General features: G+C 42.3%; 1 protein-coding gene across 1 annotated transcript in view; it reads left to right on the top strand.

Moving 5' to 3' along the window:
• Positions 1 to 23,799, top strand: part of PEPD (peptidase D) — a 250,763-nt gene that overhangs the window by 5,296 nt on the left and 221,668 nt on the right. The window contains exons 2-3 of the mRNA XM_069082634.1: positions 5,204 to 5,387; positions 9,788 to 9,915. Coding sequence (XP_068938735.1) covers positions 5,204 to 5,387; positions 9,788 to 9,915 — 312 coding nt within the window. The remainder of the gene's footprint in view (positions 1 to 5,203; positions 5,388 to 9,787; positions 9,916 to 23,799) is intronic.

Genomic DNA, 23,799 nt, shown 5'->3' with positions numbered 1-23,799 from the left:
GGCTTTTAAAGCCTGTCAGAACACGGCCCCTTCCTATATTTCCAGTTCTCTTGACACCTTGTTCCCTTCCTCATCCTTTGGCCTCCTTTCCTTGCTGTTCATTGATTGAATGTTTTGTTCCTCCACAGGATACTCCATCTCCCACCTTGGGACATTTTCACTGGCTGTTGCCCATGCCTGGCATTCTTTCCCTCTTCATTTTCACTCCCTCTCTTTTCTAATTCCTTTAAGTCCCAGCTAAAATCCTACTTTATACAAGAAGCCTTCCATGATCCACCTTAATGCTAGTACCTTCTATCTGCCGATTATTTACTATTTAACCTGTATCTATCTTGTTTCTCTGTTTTTGTTTGCATATTGTCTCCCCCATTAGATTGTGAGTTCCTTGAGAGAGGGGACTGGCTTTTGACTTTCTTTGTATGTTCAACAGTGTTTAGTATAGTGGTTGGCACATAGTTGGCACTCAATAAATGCTTGTTAACTTTACGTAAATGTGATTGTAGACTTTTTGCATTACTTCCTGGATCAACACAGTCAAGACAGGATCTTCTCATTCTCTCATTTCTCTCTGGTCAGACATATGGTATTGGTACCATGAGGAGTGAAGACTTTTCATGCGTGAGCTCTCTCAGCTGAATTTGTGGCAGCCTGTTCCTTGGTTGGGACTTTAAGATGCTAAATCCCTCATTAAATAGCAAAAACAAGTGAGAAGCACTGCTGGGTATCCAGATGGCCCACTTGATCGTGTTGGCCAGGTGGGGCTCTGGCTCCATGATCGTCTCATTCCAAGACCGCCTGAGCCCCAGAAGAATAGGCCACAGAATTAGGCACCTAGGTCTCTGATCACGTAATGGATTTGACTTAGAGCAGGGATCAAAAATAAGCCTTTCCATCTATGTTCATCTTGATTGATGTGAATCTAAAAATGATAGCAATCCTACTAGTTAGGGGGCTCCTACTGAGAGAAGATTAAAGGGAATTGAATTGACAGATACTTAAGTTAGAGTTGTCAGCATTGGGTTTCTGTCAGAAAATGTCCAATAATGACCAAATGTATTTGTAACCATAAATGTTCATCCCTTCTCACCTTCAGGACTCATGATGACAGACTTGGTGGCTTCATGATAATAGGAAGGGGGCAGTGCCTGTGTTTCCAGTTAAAGAAAGGTAGTAGGAAAGGTGCCCTTTCTATTCAGCTGGCATCAGCCCAAAGTCTTAGCAAGTTGCAGCTTCGCTCTTTTGTCTCTCTCCCTCCTTGGAAAGAGACAGCAACTATATCATTGCACACAGTAGGTTAGCATCGAGATCAAATCTGAGGGAGAAGGGGCAGTGATAGAAGATGAGGTGGTGAGTTAGGTAAGGGTGTCTGTGCTGTGGATGGAGGTAATGGCTACAGATCGTGTGAATAGCTTCTCTTTTTTTTTTTTTTTCAAAATGAAGTCGTTGTCATTGGGTTGATTTTCACAAAATTCTAGAATCTCAGAAGGGACTTTGGAGAAGATTTTCAGGGAATGTGATATCTGTCTTCAAGTATAGCTAAGTCTCATACTGTATTAAGAGAGGTCTAATGTCCAGGATGAGAGAGGTGAGAGGCCTACTGTACTCTGTCCTGGTCAGACATTTACAATCTTATGTTTGGTTCTGGGTGCCATATTTTAGGAGGAACATTGATAAACTGGAGTGTGTCCAGAAGAGGGCAACCAGACCGATGAAAAGAATTGAATTTACGCCTTATGAGGATTGGTTGAAGGAGCTAGGTATGGTTAACCTAGAGAAAAGAAGATGTAGGGGTAATGTCATGGCTGTCTTTAAGTGTTTACAAGGAATTCATGTGGAAGACCATTTGTTCTGCTTGGCCTCAGAGGGCAGAATCAGGATCAACAAAGAGGATTTCTTATCACTGGAGGTCTTTAAGTGGATGCTGGGTGGCTAGCTGTTTGTCTAGGATGTTGTAGAAGGAATTCCTGTTCAGGTACCAGTTGCCCTTTGAGGTCCTTCTAGCTCTGAGATTCTGTTATCCTGTCTTTCCTTTCTTTATCTGAAGTATGAATCGCCTTTACAACCTAAAAAACTCACACCTTAAATAAAAGGGCAGGACTTTTTATATCTGAAAAGGCCTACATGCAGAGGAAAGATCAATTCAAGGCATAAAATCTCGTGAAGTTAATTTTTAAAACACTTATTGAGTTGAAGAGAAAAATCAGTTCAAAATCAATGAAGTTAATAAAGCAGCTTCACTGTTCTCTCCCTCTTTTTAAACTCAACAGGTTTTTAAGAAAAATTCATTTTAAAATAATCTCTGCTAGTTAAAGGTGGTCTTTAAAAAATTGGCCTCTTTCTAAATCCACTGCTTTTTTTTTTAATTCAGGAGCATAAAAATTCAAAATGTTAAGTGAAAAATTAAGCTTATTGTTTTTGAAGCCCCTTGATTGATATATAGTAGACTGTGCATTGCATTGGGAATTGGGCAAGTGGGATTCCTTTAACTAGCTATGTCCTTGGGCAAGTTATGTGCCTTTTTTTTTTAAGCAATCAGGGTTAAGTAACTTGCTCAAGGTTACACAGCCAGTTATTTCTGGGTGTGGTGCTAAGTATCTGAGCCCGGATTCGATCCCCAGGTCATCCTGACACTGGGGCCAGTGCTCTTACTCGCTGTTATGTGCCTTTTCTGTTGCTTCAGTTATTTCTCTTTAAAATTAACTCTGAGAGCCCTTCCACCTTAAACAGTCTTTGGTTCTAGTAATTTAGCTTAGTTTTTCCTCCCTTTGCTTACAGAAGTGTCCAAGAAAAGATCACCTCTATACACCCTTAATACTGGGCACTGTGGCACTGTTTTTGTAGAATATCATGGACTGCTAAAAACTTTTTCTTCATTTGAGTTGATTGCCTTTGCTATTCATTATGCTGCATCTAGATTGATTGGTGTAACTTCTGTTATATAAAGCTTAAACCCTTAGAACTGCATTTATAGCTTAATATGTGTAACCTCTCTATCCTATCTCCTAGTCTTCAGAAACTCATTTTTTCTCTTTGCCTCCTATGATAAACTTTAATGAGAAAGGAGAGGAGAATTTTTGAAGGAATTTGAGCCTGTGCACATATTGGCTACTGTAATTGTGTCTGCTGGCTGCCTCTTACCACATAGCGAAGCAATTTTTTTTTTCTAAATAAATTCTTTTCCACTTTGTTTCTGTCCTTCCATCTAAAGAGATCAATTCCCTGGACATAACCTGATCTATAATGCCTGCAGCAATACAAACAAGCCCACATTCCTCAGTGTGAGAGTAGTAGGCCCAGCTCATGGTCTCTCTCCACAAGTTTGTGTGGTTAGGCAAGGAACAAAAGACGTGAAAATGAATCCAGCTTGTCTAACCACCTCACCTTCAGGTCCCTGAACTACAGTTGCAGGCAAAGGCTACATTTTCAAGAAACAAGACCTGGCTATCCACAGATCCCCAGTTGGAGTAAGGGGGGGGGGGGGGGGGGGGGGGGGGCAGCAGGGTACAGTGCAAAGGCCACAGGCTCCAGAATCAGTAGGCCTGGGTTCTAGTCCCACCTTGATGGTTTCTATCAGGGTAACCTTGGACAAGTCATGTGACCTCCCTGAACTGAGATTTCCTTTTCTGTAAAGTGAGGGCCTTGGACTAGATGAACTCAGTATGCTATGGGCCAGTCAGAGCTCTTATTCTAGTTAGCAGGGGTTTATTTTCTGTTCTGTTGAGGATTTGCACAAATTTTTGAATTGGCATGAATATTTGGCTTCTTCTAGGTAAAAGAAGCTATGGTCAAACAGATTGAAGTCTTGAGGCATGTTCTTTATGGGGGGGGGGGTCACTCACCCCAGGACCTCCACCCTAGACTACAATCCAGATCCAAGCAGATTAAAGCAAGAGCGATTACCCCTTAGACTGGTCGCTTGGTCCCCCTACAGTCTGCAGGCCAGGAGCTGAAGCTGCAAGGCAGTCAGCGTCTCAGTGGCTTCTTGCCCTGGGGGCAAAAGCCGATGCACTCCCACCTACTGGGTCCCAAAGTCTGCACTGCACTGACCTCCCACTTTGTCCTTCGCATCTGTGTGTTGATAAATCTGGAAACGGCCACAGCTGCTGCTGATCTGTAGTCCCCTCAGCCTGAGGTTGGTCAGGCCCACCCTGGGGCTAAAGCTTCCAGCTCTCTGCTCATAGGGGGCCTGGGCTCGGCTCTCAGAGCTCTGTGCTGGTCGATTCCTGCCAGCCTGCCAGGCTGTCCTCAGTGGAAGGTTAGCTTCTCTATGTCATTTTGTGTGTTCTGCTGCTCCAAAGTTTGTTTAGAGTCCCCTTTTACATGAATTGGGGAAGGTGGAAGCTGGAGCCACGGAAGTCCTGTTTCTACTCTTCCATCTTGACTCCACCCCCCCAATAATTTTTTTAAACACCTATAAACACCCATTTATTAAACACCTATAACGTGTCAGGTACTCTGCTAAGTACTAGAGATACAATTATGTAAAAGACAGTCCCTGCCCTCAATAAGTTTATAGTCCAAAGAGGAAAACAACATTATTTCTCCCCTTGAAGCTTTGGTAGGAGTTTGGACTCTGCCCTACAAACCTAGGGAGAGGAAGCAGAAGGAGTCAGTCAAGGTTTGAATTAGTAGCTCAGTAAGTTTAGCAGTGATGAGCTTGTCCTGGGTGGGGCATCTTCTTCCATAGAGTTGAAACCCAGCAGATACAAAATGGAGAAATTCTGCTATTTCCCCTGGTAGAATGTAAGCACCTTGAAGTCAGGAATTTTCTCCTGTCTGTCTTTGCATCCCCATCAAGCACAATCCCTGGTACTTGGTAGGAGCTTAATAAATGCTTATTGTTTGGTGTCCACACAGCAAAGCCAGTGAAGTAGGGAGTCTTTGGGAGCCATCAGTGAGGGGACCTGCCTTTGAAGCAGTGCTGAGCGCACTAGCAGGAGGCTCTATGCTTTGTTTTTTGCGTCTGCTTTGGTGTATTACCTGTGTATCTCCTTTTGTAAGCTGAGAATAGATTTATGTCAGTCCAAATACTCTTCAAAATATTTGCCGCATATTGATAGATCTTTTTTCTGTCTTTATGAGTATATGTGTCATTGCATTTTATGCATGTGGCATTAAAGCCTAAGAAATCTACTAAACAAGTGGTGGTTAGGGGAGGCTTGACACATGAAGAATTAACTGGGGTGACTTTCTCTTTTTTCAGACCTGTATTTTGGCTGGGGAATGAAACCTTGAGAGTACCACGGGCCCTCTTCTCCTTGAACAGGAAACGTCTCTGTGATCGTCTGAGGAAGAACCCAGCTGTGCAGAAATGTTCTTTGGTCCTCCTGCAGGGAGGGGAGGAGAGTAATAGGTACTGCACGGACACTGGGGTTCTTTTCCGGCAGGTGAGTAGGAGAGCTTAGTTCTAATTTTTCTTCTGGGTGTTTGTCCCTTCTGCCTTGTCTTTAGTTCCCTGGTTCATAGATTTAGTCTGTTGGCTTAAAAGGTTATTTATGTCAAAACCTCAATATCCCATGCTGCGTTCCCATATACCACATACCTGGTGTGAGTTTCTGGAGCCCAGCTGATTCTGAGTGCATTTATGTTACTCTTGAATTGGAGCTCAACACACACTTCCAGTGAAAAATCTGGCCTTCTTTATCTTTCTACTCTTGTGAAATAGATGATAGGGTAGATCTGAAACTGATGGAGTGGCCATACCCCAGTAGTCGTGTGTCACATGGAAGAGAGATTTCATTTGTTTTACTTGGCTCTAGATGGCAAAGTAAGGAGGAATCAGTGGAAGTTGTTAGAGACTCATTTAGTTTCAATGTTAGAGGAAAGGGTTCCATGCTTTCCCAGAGAGGAAGAAGTTATCTTGGAAGGTACGAGGTTCTCCCTTACAGAATGCTTCAAGAAAAGGTTTGAGGATCCATTTGAGAGGTATATATTAGAGAGAACTCTTATTTAGGTATGGGTTGGACTTGATCAGGGTGGAGAATCTGTAGCCTTGAGGCCACACATGACCCTCTAGGTCCTCAAATGCGTCCATTTGACTGAATGCAAACTTCACAGAACAAATGAAGTTTGGATTCAGTCAGAGGGCTGCACTTGAGGACCTAGAGGGTCACATGTGGCCTCAAGGCTGCAAGTTCCCTACCCCTGGACTAGATGGCCTTACAGGACCTTTCCAACATTGAAACATTCTGTGATTGTGTAATACCTGTCCAGTATTAGACTAATGTTCTGGGTCTAAGGTACTAGCTTGTTGACCTCCTAAAAAAGTCACAGGCATCTTGACCTGGGTGGGGCTTTGCTGTGATTCATTCTGTTGCTTTGCCTTTAGGAGGGGCCATATTTAAACCTGCTCAGGCAGGTGACTTAAACATGAATGCCTTTTCTGATATTCACATATTTGCTATGGGCATGGCTTGTATGGTCCCAAATAGCACCTACCCATAGGGCTCATCAGACATTGAGTAAGTTCTTTCTGGGCTTCAGCTTCCTCCTCTGTAAAATGGTGGTGTTGAACTAGACACCCTCTAAGGGCCTACCTAGCTCTGACATTCTAGCCTGAGCCAGCAGCACTTGGCTCCTGGGTTCCTTACATTTGTAGTGCATGTTGTCTGCTGTTGGAATTGTTTGGCTTGCCCCATTGCTGCAGCTCAATAAATGTTAGATAATGCTACTAAAGGAAATCTTTTGGAGAACTAATTGACAAGTATTTTTGGAATAAAAAGTACTTTGGCTTATGGAGATCCTTTCTGGGCTGTCATTCATCCATTAGAATAGCTGTGAGCTTGGGCATTCCATTAAATGATTTTTTCTGAGGAAAGATTATTGACTCCCTTGTGAACTGATCCAGCCATTATGGAGAGCAATTTGGAACTATGCCCAAAGTGCTATGAAAATGTGCATCCCCTTTGACCCAGCAACACCACTTCTAGGACTTTATCCCTAAGAGATTGTAAAAATGGGAAAAGGACCCGCATGTACAAAAATGTAGCAACTCTTTTTGTGGTGGCCGAGAATTGGAAATTGAGGGGATACCCATCAATTGGGAAATGGCTGAACAATGGCTGTGGTATGTGAATGTAATGGAATGCTATTGTGCTATAAGAAAGGATAAGCAGGCAGACTTCAGAAAAATCTGGAAAGACTTATATGAACTGATGCTGAATGAAATGAGCAGAAACAAGAGAACACTGTACACAGTAATAGCTACATTGTGCGATGACTAACTTTGATAGTCTTAGTTTTTCTCAGCAGTGATCAAATTATCTAAGATAACTCCAAAAGACTCATGATGGAAAATGCTATCCCCATCCAGAGAAAGAAGGAGTCTGAATGCAGATGGAAGGATACTATTTGCTCTCTTTTTTTTTTCCTTTCTTGTATTTTCTCCTATTCATTCTAATTTTTCTTTATAACATGACTAGTGTAAAAATATGTTTAATAAGGTGTATTATATAAGTGTATTAATAAGAGTGTATATATAGAACCTTTATCAGATTTCATGCTGTTTTGGGGAGAGGGAAAGGAAGGGAGGCAGAGAAATTAAAACTCAAAAGCTTATGGAAGGGGTGGCTAGGTGGTGCAGTGAGTAAAGCACCAGCCCCTGAGCCAGGAGGACCCCAGTTCGGTTCCGGCCTCAGACACTTAACACCCACACAAAAATATTAGCCGTGTAACCTTGGGCAAGTTACTTAACCCCAATTGCCCTCCAAAAGGCAAAAAAAAAAATTCATTTTGGGGCGGCCAGGTAGCACAGCGAGTAAGAGCACCGGCCCCAGTGTCGGGATGACCTGGGGATCGAATCTGGGCTCAGACACTTAGCACCCACCCAGAAACACCTGGCCATGTAACCTTGAGCAAGTTACTTAACCCCAATTGCTTAAAAAAAAAAAAGCTTATGGAAGTGAATGTTGAAAAATAAAATTAAATAAATTAATTTAAAGGAAAAAAATATTATTGACTCTAGCACAAATTTTATATTCTTTCCAATTTTTTATTTTTGTCTTATTTTCAACTGAGCATACGCTTACTGATGATATGCAAAAGTTATCTTAAATCAGAACCTCCCCTATATTTATACTTTAAAAATGTTTATTCCCCTAGCATTTATGACCAAAAGCTATGAGGACTCCTGTTGCTGGTGATTTTGATGGGGATTGGAGACAGATGGCAAAGATTTATGTAGAAAAAATGCTTGTTCTATGAGCATAGTTTCATGTATACAAGCCAAAAAAGGTTTACTGATGCCCAGTGTGAGGCCCTGAGATTAGGTATTCTTTGGGAAAGATGATGAGGAATAAGACCTACCCCTTGGTCTGATAGACTAGTTTAGCAGCTCTGCAAACATCTATTGTGTGCCTACTATGTGCGAAACAATTATGTAGTGGATAGAGCTCTGGGCCTAGAGTCAGAAAGACCTGAGTTCTAATCCTACTTCTGATACTTAATAGTTGTGTGGTGCTAGGCAAGTCACTTAAGCTCTTTGCTTCAGTTTCCTCATCTGCCAAGTGGGAACAATAATACCACCTACCTTCCAGAGTTGTTGTGAGGATAAAATGAGATAATATTTGTAAAATGCTTTGTAATCCTTAAAGTGCTTTTTAATTGGTAGCTATTATTGTTGTTATTATTAAATACAAAATTAAAAACAAAATAATCCCTTCCCTCAAGATTAGTCTTCAAAAATTTTTTTTATTGACATGTTTTATTTTTATGTCACCTTCATTAACAAATATACTCCTTGCCTTCCCCTACCCAGGGAACCAGCCCTCACAGTAAAAAAGAAAAAAGAAAAAGGGGGAAAAGCAGCTTAGAAAAACTAACCAGCCCAGCAGTCAGTGGCTGTCAGTACATACCTTGTTCTACTGCCATCATATCCTGAGCCTCTGCAAAGAGGAGACGAGCTGCATTTCCTCACCTCTTCTCTTGGCTGTTATTATACAGCATTGTTTCTATTTTTGATACTGTTCTTCCCATTTATATCGTTTTCATTGTGCATTTTGAGTTATTTTCCTGGCTCTATTTACTTTGCACTAGCTCATGTGAGAGATCATTGAACCCCTTTATTTTATGGATATGGGAAAATCAGGATCAGAGAAGTCAAGTCACTTATTCAAAATCACACAGAGTTAGTGACAAATCTGGGTATAGATGATGTGTAGAAAGTGCTTTGCAAACCTCAAGAGTTGTTATTTAAATGTCAGCTGTTACTTATTTTTTTTTTGTTCTTCCAGGGCCTAAAAACACACAAAAAATACCATGGTTATTAAAGGTATCAGTTTAGATGCTAGAGGACAGTTAAATGTATAGTACAGACTAGAGGATTTTCAAAGGGAAGAGTCATCCCTTAAGGCAATGTTCATTAGGGAAGGCTTCATGAAGAGGGAACTTGAAGTAGGCCTTGGGTAGGCATTGGAGAGGGTGACAAGAGTGGACTGTGTGGGAGTCATAATACCTAGTTCTAGAACTTTCTATAAGGTGCTTGGTCTCTCTGGGATCCAGACAGAATGTGAGTTTGTTTCAAGTAGTGGTCATTTCATGCTCCATGCTGGGGTCCCCAGACCCTCACACAGTCCCTGACATATAGAACATGCTTAATGCTTATTGACTGATTTTAAAATGAGAGTGTCCAACTCGATGGTTTCTAAAGTCCCTACTAGCTCTTAATAGTCTGTTGGCTGTTGAATGTGTTCAGCATAACACTAAGCTAGTTCTTGTTGCGATGTGCTTGTGCATTGGTCTGGGCTGGATCACTGGGTAACTGACCTTCTGTCCTCATTTCTCACCCTAGGAATCCTTCTTTCACTGGGCTTTTGGTGTCACAGAGCCAGGCTGCTTTGGAGTCATTGATGTCGACTTTGGGAAATCTATCCTGTTTGTTCCCAGACTTCCTGAAAGCCATGCCACCTGGATGGGAAAGTAAGCTCCTTTAATATATGTAGCCTTGTGTTGGGATCAAGCTGTGTGAGTCAATGAAGGATCATGTGAGAACAGGAGAGCAGGGTGGCCATGAATGAAGGATTTTATTTTCTCCTAGTTTTCTCCTTGTTTTCTCCTTATTTCCCATGTACACCAAGGAACCATTACCTTGTGGGGCTTAAAAGTATTTTTATTGATATCTTTTGTTTTTACCTTATTGTCATTTCTAAATATATCCCTTCTCCTTCCCCTACCCAGCAAGTCATCCCCACAACGAAGACTAAAACAAATTCCACAAAATTAACCATCACATCAAAGGGAAGGAAGTGCATTTGCATTTTCTTCATTCTTTTTGGGGACCAAGATTGGTTGTTATAATTTCATTGTTCAATTTGGGGTTTTTATTATTTTATTTATGATCTTTTAGTTTGCATTATTGTAGTCGTTATGTATATTGTTTTCTTGGGAATCAGTAATTTGTGAAAACTGTCTTTTTTGAATGCCCTTTCACACAGGTACAGTAAATGAATGAATAAACATTTATTAAACACCTGCCATGTGCTAAGCACTGTGCTTATCTCTGGGAATATAAATACAAGAGCAAAGACAGTCCCTACCTTTCAAGGTCTTATATTGTAGTAGGTGAAGAACCCCCGTATCAGGGAGTGGTTGCCAGGTAGGGATGTTTTGGTTTGGGAAGCCGCAGGGATGGTTAGTAGAGCCACAAGCAGTTGATGTTGCCTTTCAGTAGTAATGGCAATACACCTTCCAGATTTATAAAGCCAGCAGGGTGAGAGGATACAGTGGAAAGGTGGATGGCCAGAGTGCTAGGGTGGATTATTAAGCATGACTGGGACTGCCTGGATGTAGGGAGCCATGAGACACATTCACTTGTGTGGACATTGAGTTCTACAGGGCTGAAGTTCAAGAACAGAGAAAGTTCAGACCCCCAGGACAAGGTCTCCTGAGCTGTTCCTGGATGAATGGCAAGAACTGACTTGAGCAGGATGTGAAGCATCCCTGGGGCCCATCCATAGTGGGCCAAGTGACATACTCCCCAATCAGAATGGTTTAGTGGGGTCAGTTAAGAGACCTGGGGTTAATCCTGGTTGTGCCTAGCTGTTACTGTTTGTGACATTGGACTGGTCATGTTATATCTCTATTTCTTGGTTTCTTCTATAAAATGAAGATAAAACACTTTATCTATAATATACTTTCATTGTCTGTCAAGGGATAATAGAGCTTGAAGGGACCTCAGAGGTCATTTATTCCCACCCCTTCATTTTATACATTTTCCACAAAGAAGTTATAAGTGACTTCTTGAAGGTCACACAGATAGAAAGTACCCAAGGCAGGATTCAAACTCAGGTCCTCTGATTACAAATCAAGGGTTCTGTCCATTGGACCATGACCAGGGCTTCTATGAAGGTTATATAAGATAATGTCTGTAAAGTGCTTATAAACATAAAGTGCCATACAAATGAGTTGTTACTGTTACGGTGGGCTAAATTCTGTAACCCTGGACTGTCCCTCCCCCTTTGCCAAGTATTACATTTTAGCTGACAGCCTGCATTTCATGTGAAAAATGGGGGCTTGTGTCAGAGAGGATCCATATGTCTCCATGGGGAGTGCTGGTCATTGGACTGTCTCTTAGTGTTGGTTTAAATGGGTTTATTTCAGGGTGAGGAGATGGTACCTGGAAAGAAAGGATGTTGTATGCTATTCAGGCCTAGTTGTCCTTCATATTTCAGAAGTTCTCATATTGCTATAATTTGATGCTGAAAACAGGCCAAGCTGTGTAACCCTGTTTATTGTGCTCTAGGTCATAGCTTAGGAGCTGAGGATTTAAGGACTGGCCTTCTCACTGGCCAGTATGGGCCCTGATTCTTACCTTAGAAATAGGGATCCTTGATTATAAAAGTCAATAAAGCTCCCTGAAACTTGTCTCGACAGTGAGGGGATGGAAAAAAGCAGAGACCCACAGAAGGCAGCCTTGGTTATGTAACCTTGGGTTAGCCTCAGCTGCCTTCTGTCTTCTAAAAGGTGCTCTGCCTTTTTCCTTCCCTCAACCCCAGTTATCTGGCCTTAGGTTACCTAGATATCCTGTACTTGTGTTTTATACCTTGGATGTTGTCCCTTGTTGGGACAGAGAAAAGGGGGAAACTCAGGCCAACTGTTCTATCAGGAGAACAAAAGGTAAAGTGTAGGAGGAGGGCGTCATTGTTTGTCTAAAGTGACAATTTCACTTATTCTGACTGCCCTGTTTTCTGTTAGCATTGGTCCTAGGGGATGCAGTCTGAGAAAGAAACCTGTATTAAATCATTAGAGACCTGAGTTCTAGTCTTTGTTCTGTTACTCTCCAGCCATGGGACCTTGGCCACTTAACCTTTGCATTTATTAGATAGACATTCTTTAAAACCCAAAAGCCTGTAGCTAGATTCCCATGGCTGACCTCTTAACAACCACAGTAACAGAACAGAAGGCCGGGGTCAGCCCCATGGGCCACTGAGCACAAGAATCTATTATCTGACATGAGTTCCTGGTCAGTGTAGGAGACGTTGCGTTCTTACCTTTTGTCACTTCAGAGGTGAAGGACATACCACCAGATATCCCAGTTTCCCTTAGAAACTCCTCATGGATTTGTTGCCCATGAATTAATCTAAGCCTTTTGGAACCTGCTTATATTTTCAGGCTATAACATTTAAGGGGGTATGAATTCAATGCTTACGCATGAAAAAGGACTTAGCATCAGGTGAGTCCATGTTCAAATCCTGTCTTTCAAATTGACTAGTTACATGATTCTGGGCAACTCTTTGAACTTCAGTTTCTTTAATTTCAAAGTAAAATGGTAATTATAATATGTTTTGTATCTACCTTACTGGCTTGTTGTGAGACTCAGTTAAGCATTTATTAAGTACCTGCTGTGTGCCAGGCACTGTGCTACCTGCTGAGAACACAGAGTAAAAAATGGTGTTCTCCCTGCCTTGGACTATCTTATGGTTTATTGAGGAGAGACAACCTAATTAACTATTTAATAGTTTCAGTATAGTTTTGGGGAAAATGGGCTAATAGCTGGAAAAATCAGTAAATTGGGAGGAAGTGCCTGCCAGTCATGCAGGAGAGCCACTGCAGAACCTCCTAGATGGGAGATAGAATGCCATCAGGAGGCAGCATGGCCCAGTGGAAAGAGCTATCTCTAGAGTCAGAGAACCTGGGATCAAATGCCACGTCTAGCACTGGTGAGTGTCTTTACCTGCCAGAGCCTCCATCTCATTGGTAGCAGGAGGGGTTTGGACCAGATGACCTCTGAGAGCCCTTCCAGCTCCAGACGTGTGGTCCTGAGATCCGAAGGCCCATCTGGCTGGGCTCTAGGGCACATATAGCAGAGTAATGGGTAATAAGCTTGAAAAGCAAGTTTTGAAGATCTTTAAATGTCAAACAGGGAAGTATATGTTTGATTCTTGAGGTAATGAGGAGCCACTCAAATTTCTTGAGAAAGAGAATGACATGGGCAGATCCACATTTTAGGAAAGTCACTCTGGCAGTTGTTGGAAGATGGATTGGTGGAAATGAAGACTTGAAGCTGAGTGGGAGGCTATGGCAAGGAGCCTAGGCAAGGAGTGAGGACCTAATGTCCTATTTTTAGCTGACACAAGGGATGGATTAGAGAAAAGTTGTGGGAATACAAATGACAAGATTTGGCAACAGATTTGAGATGTGGGAATAGAGAATGACAGGATTGTGAACTGGGTGACTGGAAGGGTAGTGGGGTGCTTTGGATAGAAGCAGGAAAATTTGGAAGAGGCATAGTTTTGGGGGGAGATAATGAGTTCTGGTTTTGATTTTTTGAGTTTGAGATGCCTATGAGACATACAGTTTAAAATGTCCTCTAGACAGTGAATGTGACTGGAGCTCAGGAGAGCTGCCAGGGGGCTAGATAAAGAGATCTGAGAATCATCAGCATTGATGTGATCACTAAACTCATGTGAGCTGATAAAAGTTATTAAGAGAGGAGAGAAGGGCAGCTAGGTAGCACACAATAGAGCACTGGCTCTGGAGTCAGGAGGACCTGAGTTCAAATCCAGCCTCAGCCACTTAACACAAAAACTAGCCGTGTGACCTGGGCAAGTCACTTAACCCCAATTGCCCTCCAAAAAAAAGAAAACCACCAAAAAAAATGTCGATCATTCTCATCTGCTTGATATTCTCTTTTCTCTAGGTTTTTAGGACACTATTCTTTCCTCCTACCTTTAATATGGATCCTTCTTGGTCTCCTTTGCTGGATCCTCCTCCAGGTCATGCCCTGTAACCATAGATGTCCCCACAGGGTTCTGTCCAGTGCCCTCTTCTTCCTCTATACTACTTCACTTGGTGATCTCATCAGTTTCTATGAACTTAATGACCATCTCTAAGGAATTGGCATATATAGTTGTTAATTTGGTGATTCTCAAATCTACCTATCCTGCCCTAACTTCTCTCCAGTCTCACATGTCCAACTGCTTTTCAGATATCTCAGACTGGATATCCAGTAGACACTTAAAACTCAACCTGTCCAAAGCTGAACTCATTATCTTTTCCCCTTTCCTACCTTCCCTATTACTGTAAAAGGCAACACCATTCTCCTGGTTCCCCACACTGGAAATCTAGGAAATCTGTTGCCAAGGCCTTTTCAGTGTTTCTTAAATATGCTCTCTTCTGAGCATATTCTCTCTTATGATACTGCTACCACCCTCATACAGGCCCTTTTCAACTCATTCTTGGACTTTTGCATTAGCCAGTTGGTGGATCTGCTTGCCTCAAGTCTCTCTCCATTCCAGGACATCTTCTGTTCAGTCACCAAAGTGATTTTCCTGAAGTGCAGGCCCAAGCGTGTCATTCTCCTACCCAATAAACTCCAGTGACTGCCTGTCATCTCCAAGGATCAAATACAGAATCCTCTGTTTGGCATTCCAGGCCTTTCATAACCTACCCTTCCACTTCCCCTCCTTCTCCCACCTTTCCAGTCTTCTTAAACATTTATTCCCTGTCACACATTCTTTTTTTTTTCTTTTTGGAGGACATTTGGGGTTAAGTAACTTGCCCAAGGTCATACGGCTAGGTTTTGTGTGTGTGTGTGTGTTAAGTGTCTGAAGTCAGATACGAACTCAGGTCCTCCTGACTCCGGGGCCAGCGCTCTACTCACTGTGCCACCTAGCCACTCCTCTGTCACATATTCTTTGTATAGCTTTTGGTACATATTTGTTTGCTTGTAGGCTCTCCCATTAGATTGTAAGCTCCTTGAGGGCAGGGACTCTCTTTTGTCTCTTTTTGTATCCCCAGGGTTTAGCTCAGTGCCTGCCACATAGCAGGCTCTTAATAAATGTTTATTGACTGAATGAATGAATAAGAGGAATTAGAGGCAGAAAATATTTTTTTTCTATGAGTTTGGTTGAGAAAGGTAGGAGAGATGCAGGGTGATAGCTTTAGGGGATGGTCTGTTCTAGAGGGCAGTGAATACAGCACCAGGCCTGGTGTCAAGAAGACAGACCTGAGTTCAAGTCTAGCCTCAGATGTTAGTTGTGTGACCCTGGCAAGTCACTTGACTTTGCCTCAATTTCCTCATTTGTAAAATGAGCTGGAGAAGGAAATGACAGACTCCAAATCTCTGCCAAGAAAACCTCAAATGGGGTCACAAGGAGTAAGGCACAATTGAAAAATGTCTGAACAACAAGAAGATTCTAGAGAGGATTTTTTTTTTAAGATGAGGAAGATTTAGGTATGTTTGTAGGCATAAATGAGCTAGTAGATAGGGAGAGATTGAAGATAGGGAAGAAAGGGGGGTTGAGGGAGCTAGAAAAGGTGGGAGAGGATGAGATTAAGGGTACACAGAGAAAGACTGGCTTTGCTGGAAAGAAGGGCCACTCTTTTGTCAGAGAATGGAGTCAAGAAACAAAGAATGGGGCACAATATTTTGTGAGGTGTAGAGAGAGGGAAAGAAGTTAACTTACAGCAAATGGTCTCTCCTTTTTTCAGGTGAGGTCCTAGGCTGTAAGGGTAGGGGAAGAGATGATCTGGAAGGCTCAAGGGTGTGTGATAAGGTTTGGAATAGGTACTTTAAGAGCAGGATGGAGAATCAGTTGGGTAGAAATGAAAGGATTGCCTTGCTTCATTGAGGGCTTAGTTCAGATTTGATAACATAAATTCTTAGTGGACCCAGGCAGCCCAATTGCTGTTTTGCAGCATGTGAATAGGAACACATGGTGACAATAATCCAGACTCTGGTGTTGGTGAGGTGTGAGTGGCAGCAGGACAGGGAGCAAGGGTTTTAACTAAAGTGACTAAATTGCCTTGATCCTTGACTAAAGGATTGAGTTTGGGAAGAGAGTAAAGTAAAACCAGAGCAGGAGTGAAGGCCTGGGAGACCACAGAGTAATGGAGGACAGAGAATCCTGGTTCAAGGAGATTAGGCATAGAGAAGGTGGATTGATAGAAAGTTATGATCCAATAAAGGAATTTCTGAGTTCATCTTGGAAGGGGAACCTGCTATGGTTGGTAATAAGATTAAGGGTGTCATCATATCTGTATATATTTCCTAGCACATAGCCAGAGATGCAGCATAGATCCCAGTAGAAGACAGACCCACTCACCAAAGAGTCTGCACAGAACCTCTATAGGTACAGAAGTTGTTTAGATTTTCCACAACAACCATACATGCTCACCCAAGAAAGATTCTGGGTAGACTGGCCAAAGAATCTGAGGCTCTCCATAGAAGCTGTGTAGTAGGCCACAAGGGAAATCAGTAGGTTGAATGTGATAATGTATGTAAAGTATTTTTAAAAAACTTAAGAATTTGCTAACTACATGGCAGCTATTATTAATTTTTGTTCTTTCTTAAAGAGAACCCTCCTGACCCTCATCCCTTAAATTTCCAGGGTTTGGTAAACAAGTTGGTGCTTTCTTTGCCTGTCCCTTGTGATCTTATAGACTTTAATCTTATCTCCCTTTGCCCTTATCTTTCTATATCACTTGACTCTGTTCTTGGATGACTGCCCCCTCAGCCTGATTCCATCTCTGTGATCACTGTAGCTGCTCTCCTTGTGCCCTTCTCCAGTTCCTCATATCCCCTTTAAAGTGAAATGGCCTAGATGATGCCTGACTGTATCCATGGGTAGGAGAAGCCATGAATTTTTTTTTAAAGCAATTGGGGTCATGTAACTTGCTCAAGGTTACAAGGCCAGTTATTTCTGGGTGGGTGCTAAGCATCAGAGCCCGGATTCGATCCTCCCCAAGTCATCCCAAGACACTGGAGCCAGTGCTCTTACTGGCTGTGCTACCTGGCTGCCCCAAGCCATGAATTTATAACAAGTAAGATAGACATTTTCTTTTTAATTTCTATGTACTAGGTGGGACCCAGAACAGATAAGTTAGGAGTGTGTTAATCATTTATTGGGCAATAGTTTTTTCACAAGATGGAGGTGATGGTGGGGAATGTCTTGTCTTTTCTTCTTATCTATCCCCTTCCTCGTGATACCTGGTCAGTGGGAGTAAGGAACTAAAATCTTGCCATTCTGTAGTCAAAGCTACACCCCCCCCCTTAAAGGGGAGCCTTGGACAATAATAACATTGATGATGATAGCTAGCATTTATGTAGAACTTTAAGATGTATAAGAGCTTTTTAGAAAACATTTTATAAATATTATCTCATAATTACATGGGTTATGTGAATTACGGTTTTGTGTGAGGGTAGGCTCCCTATGCTTTCTCAGTGTTAGTACTTAAGTCATTCTTATTACTATTTGTCTCTAGTCTCAGCTGTTATTTACTAGCTCTTCAGTCTTGAAGAAGTTGCTCAACCTTTCTGAGCCTCAGTTTCCTTTTCTGTAAAATGAAGGGATTTGATTAGATCTTTATGAGTTCTTCTAGCACTAATTTTCTGTTCTATGAAATCAGTACCCTAACCAGGATATTTATCTACCAGAGGATAGCCCTTATCAAATTTTATGGGTTTATATATTCATATTCTCTCTCAAAGAGAACTTAGAGGTTATTCTTTACAGATGAGGAACTGAGACCTAGAGAGGTTAAGTGGTTTGTCCAGAGTCAAAGGGGTCAATCAGGATTTGAATCCAGGTTCTCTAACTCCAATTAGATCCAATACTCTTTCTACTGTACCAGATTCATTCCTTCCCCTTGACCACAGCTCTCCTTAGAATGCCCAAAGACCCTCCTTCAAAAGTATGGGGAGCTGGGGTGGCTAGGTGGCTCAGTGAATAGAGCACTGACCCTGGAGTCAGGAGGACCTGAGTTTAAATCCGGCCTTAGACACTTAACACAAAACTAGCCATGTGACCTTGGGCAAGTCACTTAACTTAATTGTCCTGCATTCTTCCCTCCAAAAAGCAAAAAAAAAAAAAAAAGTATGGGGAGCTCAGTTTAACAAGATTGACTCCTCCCCATTCCCAGCCCCCATGAGGTCCCTCCATTAAGGTCCAAGAATCCCTCACAAGAAGCACAGATTATCAGATACTGAATGGAATGCTTGCCTGGAGTAGATACCAATACAGATCTGCAGATGAGAAGATTTAATTTTAAATGTCCTTTCTTATAACCATGGACAGTGTAAACAAGACCTGAAAGTGTGATAATGTGGCCTGAGGAAGTGGCAGAGAAGTGGTGGTGAAAAATGATTTTGAGTACTACTCTTAATGGGGGAAGTTTTAGAAGCCCATTTCAAATTAAGACTTTGTGTAGCATCCAGATATGAGTACACAAAATGAAAAATTCCCCAAGATCTATTTAGGAAGAAAAGTAACCAACTGAACTGATCCCTCTGGGCTCTCTCCTGCTGCTTCCATGGTGACCCTGAGTGAAATGCTGGTTAACTCAGGATCAGACAAAGAGAGTATCAGTGCCTGCTCAATTTCACTCCAAAGTGTCACTTTCTTAGGGCCTATGACAACAGCCTTCGATACCTTAGAACGTAATTTCCTGGGCCTGGCACAGCTGATGGTGTTAGGGTTAGGGTGACCAGGGACACTGTACAAACAAAGCAAATGCAATTTCCTAGTTCTCTGCTGGTGCTAATTCCAACTTAAAATTGAGTCTTTAAGGAAGGGGGCTTGTTCAGTATCCCCTGCCAACCAGCTCTTGAAGCAAAACTAACAGTTTTACAAATCAGCTACTCTCCATCCCTGTGACAAGCACTGAAGACACATGACAGGAGAGAAAACGGGTCTAGAACAAAGGGATTCCCTCCTTCCCAAAGGCATCCAGAGGAGAGAAGCTCGACTCAGAAAGCATTATGCGTGCCCAGTAAGATCATGCTTTTCTAATCGGCTCAGCAGTGAGAGATAATTATCATAAATCAAAGGGGCCCACTCTGTGCCAGATATCTTGTAATTTAAAACAACCCGGTAACTCACTAACCAAATTGATAATGAGTACTTCATGACATTAGGTGGTGAAAGCTGCAATTTTTACATTAGCTTGGAATAATCATACTCTTGGCAGAAATGACACATAAGAAGGTGAAAAGCATTTAGAGGGATTTTCTGCACACATCAGATGTCCGTGGTTAAACACCAGCTTTGGCATCAACTCATCTGATGGGGGGGGGGAACCTGTGGCAGGGGCAGCATCTGCAGGGAGCCCAAATGTAACTTGGGCCTGTTGTTTTTACTGGCAGTGAGTGGACTTGTCTGGGGATGGACTATGACCAGAGAGCCAACCATCTCCATGAGGCTAATGCTTGCATTCAAACAGCACTTTCTGTCTTCCAAAGCATTATGTCAAATGAATTTCACAATATCTTTGTGAAGTGTGTAAAGTGTTACCATCATCTCCATTGTATAACAAGCAGGCTTTGGGCTTTGTCTCTTTTAGGTGCCAGAACACATAGCTTGTTGCCCTTATCAAAGAGATTGATGGTTATGTGGTTCCCTATGGAACTTTTGGTTTTTTATTCCACTTAATTAACATCTTCACAGTAGAGTGTGATAGTTGTGGAACTGTTAGTTTCCTGAGGGCAGGGACCATGTCTTATTTGTATACCCCACAGGGCTTCATACATGCTATATTAGGAACTCTGAAAAGGTTTAGCAAATGGTCAAGGGGCAGATTTTTGGTGGGTCTTGTATGGTGGCTACTATGGTCTCTTCAAAGATAGAAACCTTTTGAATTTGATCTTGTAGCAGCAAGCACCCCAAGCGTCCTCAGGGTTTGCTGCCCATACAGGTTCTTGGATCTGCTTTGATAAAGGAAAGCAACTCAAAATGGGTTAACAAGCTTACTTTAATCAGTCAGACCATATATCGTTTACCTTGTTCAGGGGGAAAAGGTCAGCACCCCGAACTTCAAAGTATACAGGCAGAATTATCAAGACAGAAACAGATCAAGTAGACAGCTTTCCAAACTGTCCAGCCATTACATCCATACCCAGTCAACATCTGGGTTTCAACATCTGGGTTTTTCAAAGGGGAGGGGGCTGCAGGGCGCTCTGGACAACGGCTTCCCAGAATCCAGATCAAATCACAGAACACTTCTCAAAGTGAGCCCCAAAACAAAGCTACACATCAGGGCTTATATAGCCTTCTCCTGGCTCAGAGAATGTAACAACCTTATTGACCCTGTGGCCAATCAAAAAGTATCTACTGAAAAACAAGCCTCCCACCCCAGGCTCCAGGTGCACTTTAGCCTAGGGGCAGGGAAGATCTTCCAAATTTGCATTCCCATTACAGATCTCTACTGATGGATGATCCTACTCCCAGCTTTTTAGAAACACAGGGAATGTTGGACATGTGGTGAGTCATGGAGGAGAAATAGCAGCAAGACTTGCAGAAGAGGAAAGTGAACCCTGCTAGAGAGGGAGACCAGAGGAAGATGTTTCCACTAACACTCTCTCCTTGATTGATCTCAACAGGGTGAGGGATTATTCACGAGTCCCTATTGAGACTTTTCTTTAGGAAAAATAAATAAATGAAATGTCAACAAGTGCCTTATAGTGTTTTAATGAATTTCCAATGCCTTGTGTTAATGATCTGTATGGCAAGGATTCATTTTTTGAAGAAGGAAAGCAAGTGTGGAGTATCTTGAGAAAAAAATAAATATAGAGCTTTCTGGAATAGTTAGGAATGCTTCCTGTTGCCCCATGTGTCTGTTAAGAAACCACCTCTTCTGCCCCATTCTGCTCTGGAGAAGGGCCCAGGATGGAAATATTGGGAACAAGGGTTTTGAGTGGGTAGAGGGAGTGTGAAGCTTGAAGGGGTAAGGGTGTAAATAGAACTCATACAGCTTCCCCACCCCTAACATATCTGAACCTGCAGGAACTCAGAGAAGGGGAAGGGCTTCTTCAGGCTCTTCTTCCCTCTTCCCCAGGCCCAAGCACTGGAAGCTTGGTTCTTTGGGCACAGCACCTTCTCCTAGTTCAGCCACGCTTTGGCCACCCAGAACAGATCTGAAAGAGCCTCCTTAGAACTGAGTGATGTGTTTGATGAGTAACCATGCTTTGGGCAAAGTATCAGTCAATTAACTACTAAATGCTTACTCTGTGCTAGGTGCTGGGGATATGTAGACAAAAATGATAGAATCTTTGTCCTCAGTGAGCTTATATTCTATCAATATCCTGTTAAAATCCCTACTTTTATTTGACAGCAGCACATGCCCTACAGGTTTTTTTGTCCATGTACCAGGAAGCAAAGAAGTATTCTCTTTTCTTTTTTCCCTTGAAAATGGCCCTTTTTAATGTCATTTAAAAATTTAGTTGGTTGGATAATAAGAACGGTGTGAATTTAACAAATAAAAGATATATCAGAAGAAGGAGATATATTGACTTGTCTGGCATAAATTCGAGACCTTGTCCCATTGTGTAGGAGCCAGTATGAGAGGGCAAAATTTTCTGCTGCTACCTCAGCCCATCCATAGCCAGACTTGTTATCTATGCCTGTTTATAGGCTTATTGGATCCAAAGCTGGAAGGCCTATGAGATTATAGGCCACATGATCAAACCTTTTCATATTACAAATGAATTTAAGGCTCAGACTTTAAGTTACTGACACGGGATCACATAGGTAGTTAGGAAGATAGTCAGAATTTGGTCCCAGATTCTTTGACTCAGAGTGAGTGTTCTTAAACTACTGTCTGTTACCTTTTGTTATTCTTTGTTGATCCATACTGAATTTTGCCTCTGAAGTACCCAGGCATGCTAGAAAAAGCCCTTTGAACTTGGGTGGCTTGGTCTCCAGCTCCATTTTGGTTTGGGAATTCAATTGGGTCTTTTGTTTGGGAGCTAAGTTTTGTGTGCAGGTTTGTCACTTGGTTCCAGAATGACCATTTCTCACTCTTGGCTATACTAGAGGTCAAAAACCTCTAGAGGGTAGAATGAGGATATAAAGCCAGAGCTCCAGATAAAGATTCAGCAAGAGAAAAGATGCTTTCCCTCTGTGAATTAGCATATGAATGAGCACCAAGGGGGTGCTCTGGGAAGACTGACATTCATGCTTATTTAAGAAGAATGCAACAAGGCCCTTGAAGCTGTTCCTGGGGCTCCCACCACCCCAGCACCTTGTCCAGCTTAGTGATATTTCTGGCTTTTAAAGCCAGTGCTGTTGTCCACAGCCAGTCATGAGATTTACTTACTTCCAATGGGAACTGGGCTTTTCTAGGGGGACACTCACACCCTCTTCATGCCATGCCCTCATGACTATCATGAGCAACTGTTCTTTTCTCATGCTTCTTCTTTGTAATCACCACTGGCGTTTCCAACTTCCCTCGAATGACTTTTCTTTCTCTTTAATGAAAGATTGAGGAGAGTCAGCTTGCAGCTGTTATTCAAGGTGAACAGTTTTGGATGCTGAGGGTACCTTTCCAGGTTCTTCTGTCTCCTGAATGGCATAGCACAAAACAGTGCCAAGACCCCTGGGTTGGCAGCCAGGCATTCTGCTCTCTAGTTTAGCTCTTCCATTGACTCACTGGAGAACCTTCCCAAACCTTAATTTTCTTACCTAAAGATAGGAAGGAGAGGGACTGGTATAGTGAACTCTCAGGTGAAGTAACTCCCTCTACTAGTACAGGTTGACACTTTCTCTGCAACTTAGCAGTCCACTAAGGTGATGGGAAGTAGTGTGACTTGATATATGGTCTTGGGGAAAATTTAACATTCCTGTTGGATTGTCCTCTCTTATCTGATAGCAGCAACAGTTTCAAGAACTCTCTCTGCTTGTAGTAGTGACAATAGCTCACATTTACATGGTGCCTTCGGGTATTAGAAAGATCAAGCACATTCCCTACAACAGACCTATGAAGTACAGCAAGTCAGAATGACTTGTGTTAAGGTGCTATGGTTAGTCAGTGTCAGGGCTAGGATTTGGACCCTAGTCTCCTGGGTTTGATGCTCTTTTCATCATCCCAAGCCACATGTCAGTAATGGCACACAGTCAAAAGTTACTTTGCTTGCATTCTCTCATTTGTTCTTCACAACAATCTTATGAGGTAACATAGCATGTGTATTGTTACTCCCCATCACAGCTGAGGAAATCAGTGAAGCGCCCAAGGTCTCACAGCTAGGAAACTACAGAATCACCTGTCTTTTCCACTAAAGTGCATCTCCACTAAAGTTTACTTCCTCTAGATGTGTGCAGTTAAGAAAAAAGGCCTCATACTTGCCTAGTTGCCTGTACTGAGCACCTTCATTCTTTCCCTTTGTCATCACCTGCAGGTCTCCTGCTCTGAACTCCATTCACTTTCCCTGAGTAGTGCAGAACATACTAAGAGATCTGATTTTCAGAAAATTGAGTGAAGTTTTAGCAGATGCTTAACAGACCAGGTTGTGGGGGGAAGGCAAGGGAAGGCAGTGTTAAAGCAGCACTGATTTTAGAAACTAGTTATGTGGGGTCTCATCTTGAGAGTGCA

This window comes from Petaurus breviceps, unplaced genomic scaffold, assembly GCF_028583685.1.
Source record: "Petaurus breviceps papuanus isolate PSGF00001 unplaced genomic scaffold, PetGlider_PUasm1.0 171, whole genome shotgun sequence".
NCBI lineage: Eukaryota > Metazoa > Chordata > Mammalia > Diprotodontia > Petauridae > Petaurus > Petaurus breviceps.
The sequence above is the reverse complement of the archived record's forward strand: the minus strand, read 5'-3'. Positions and strand labels throughout refer to the sequence as shown.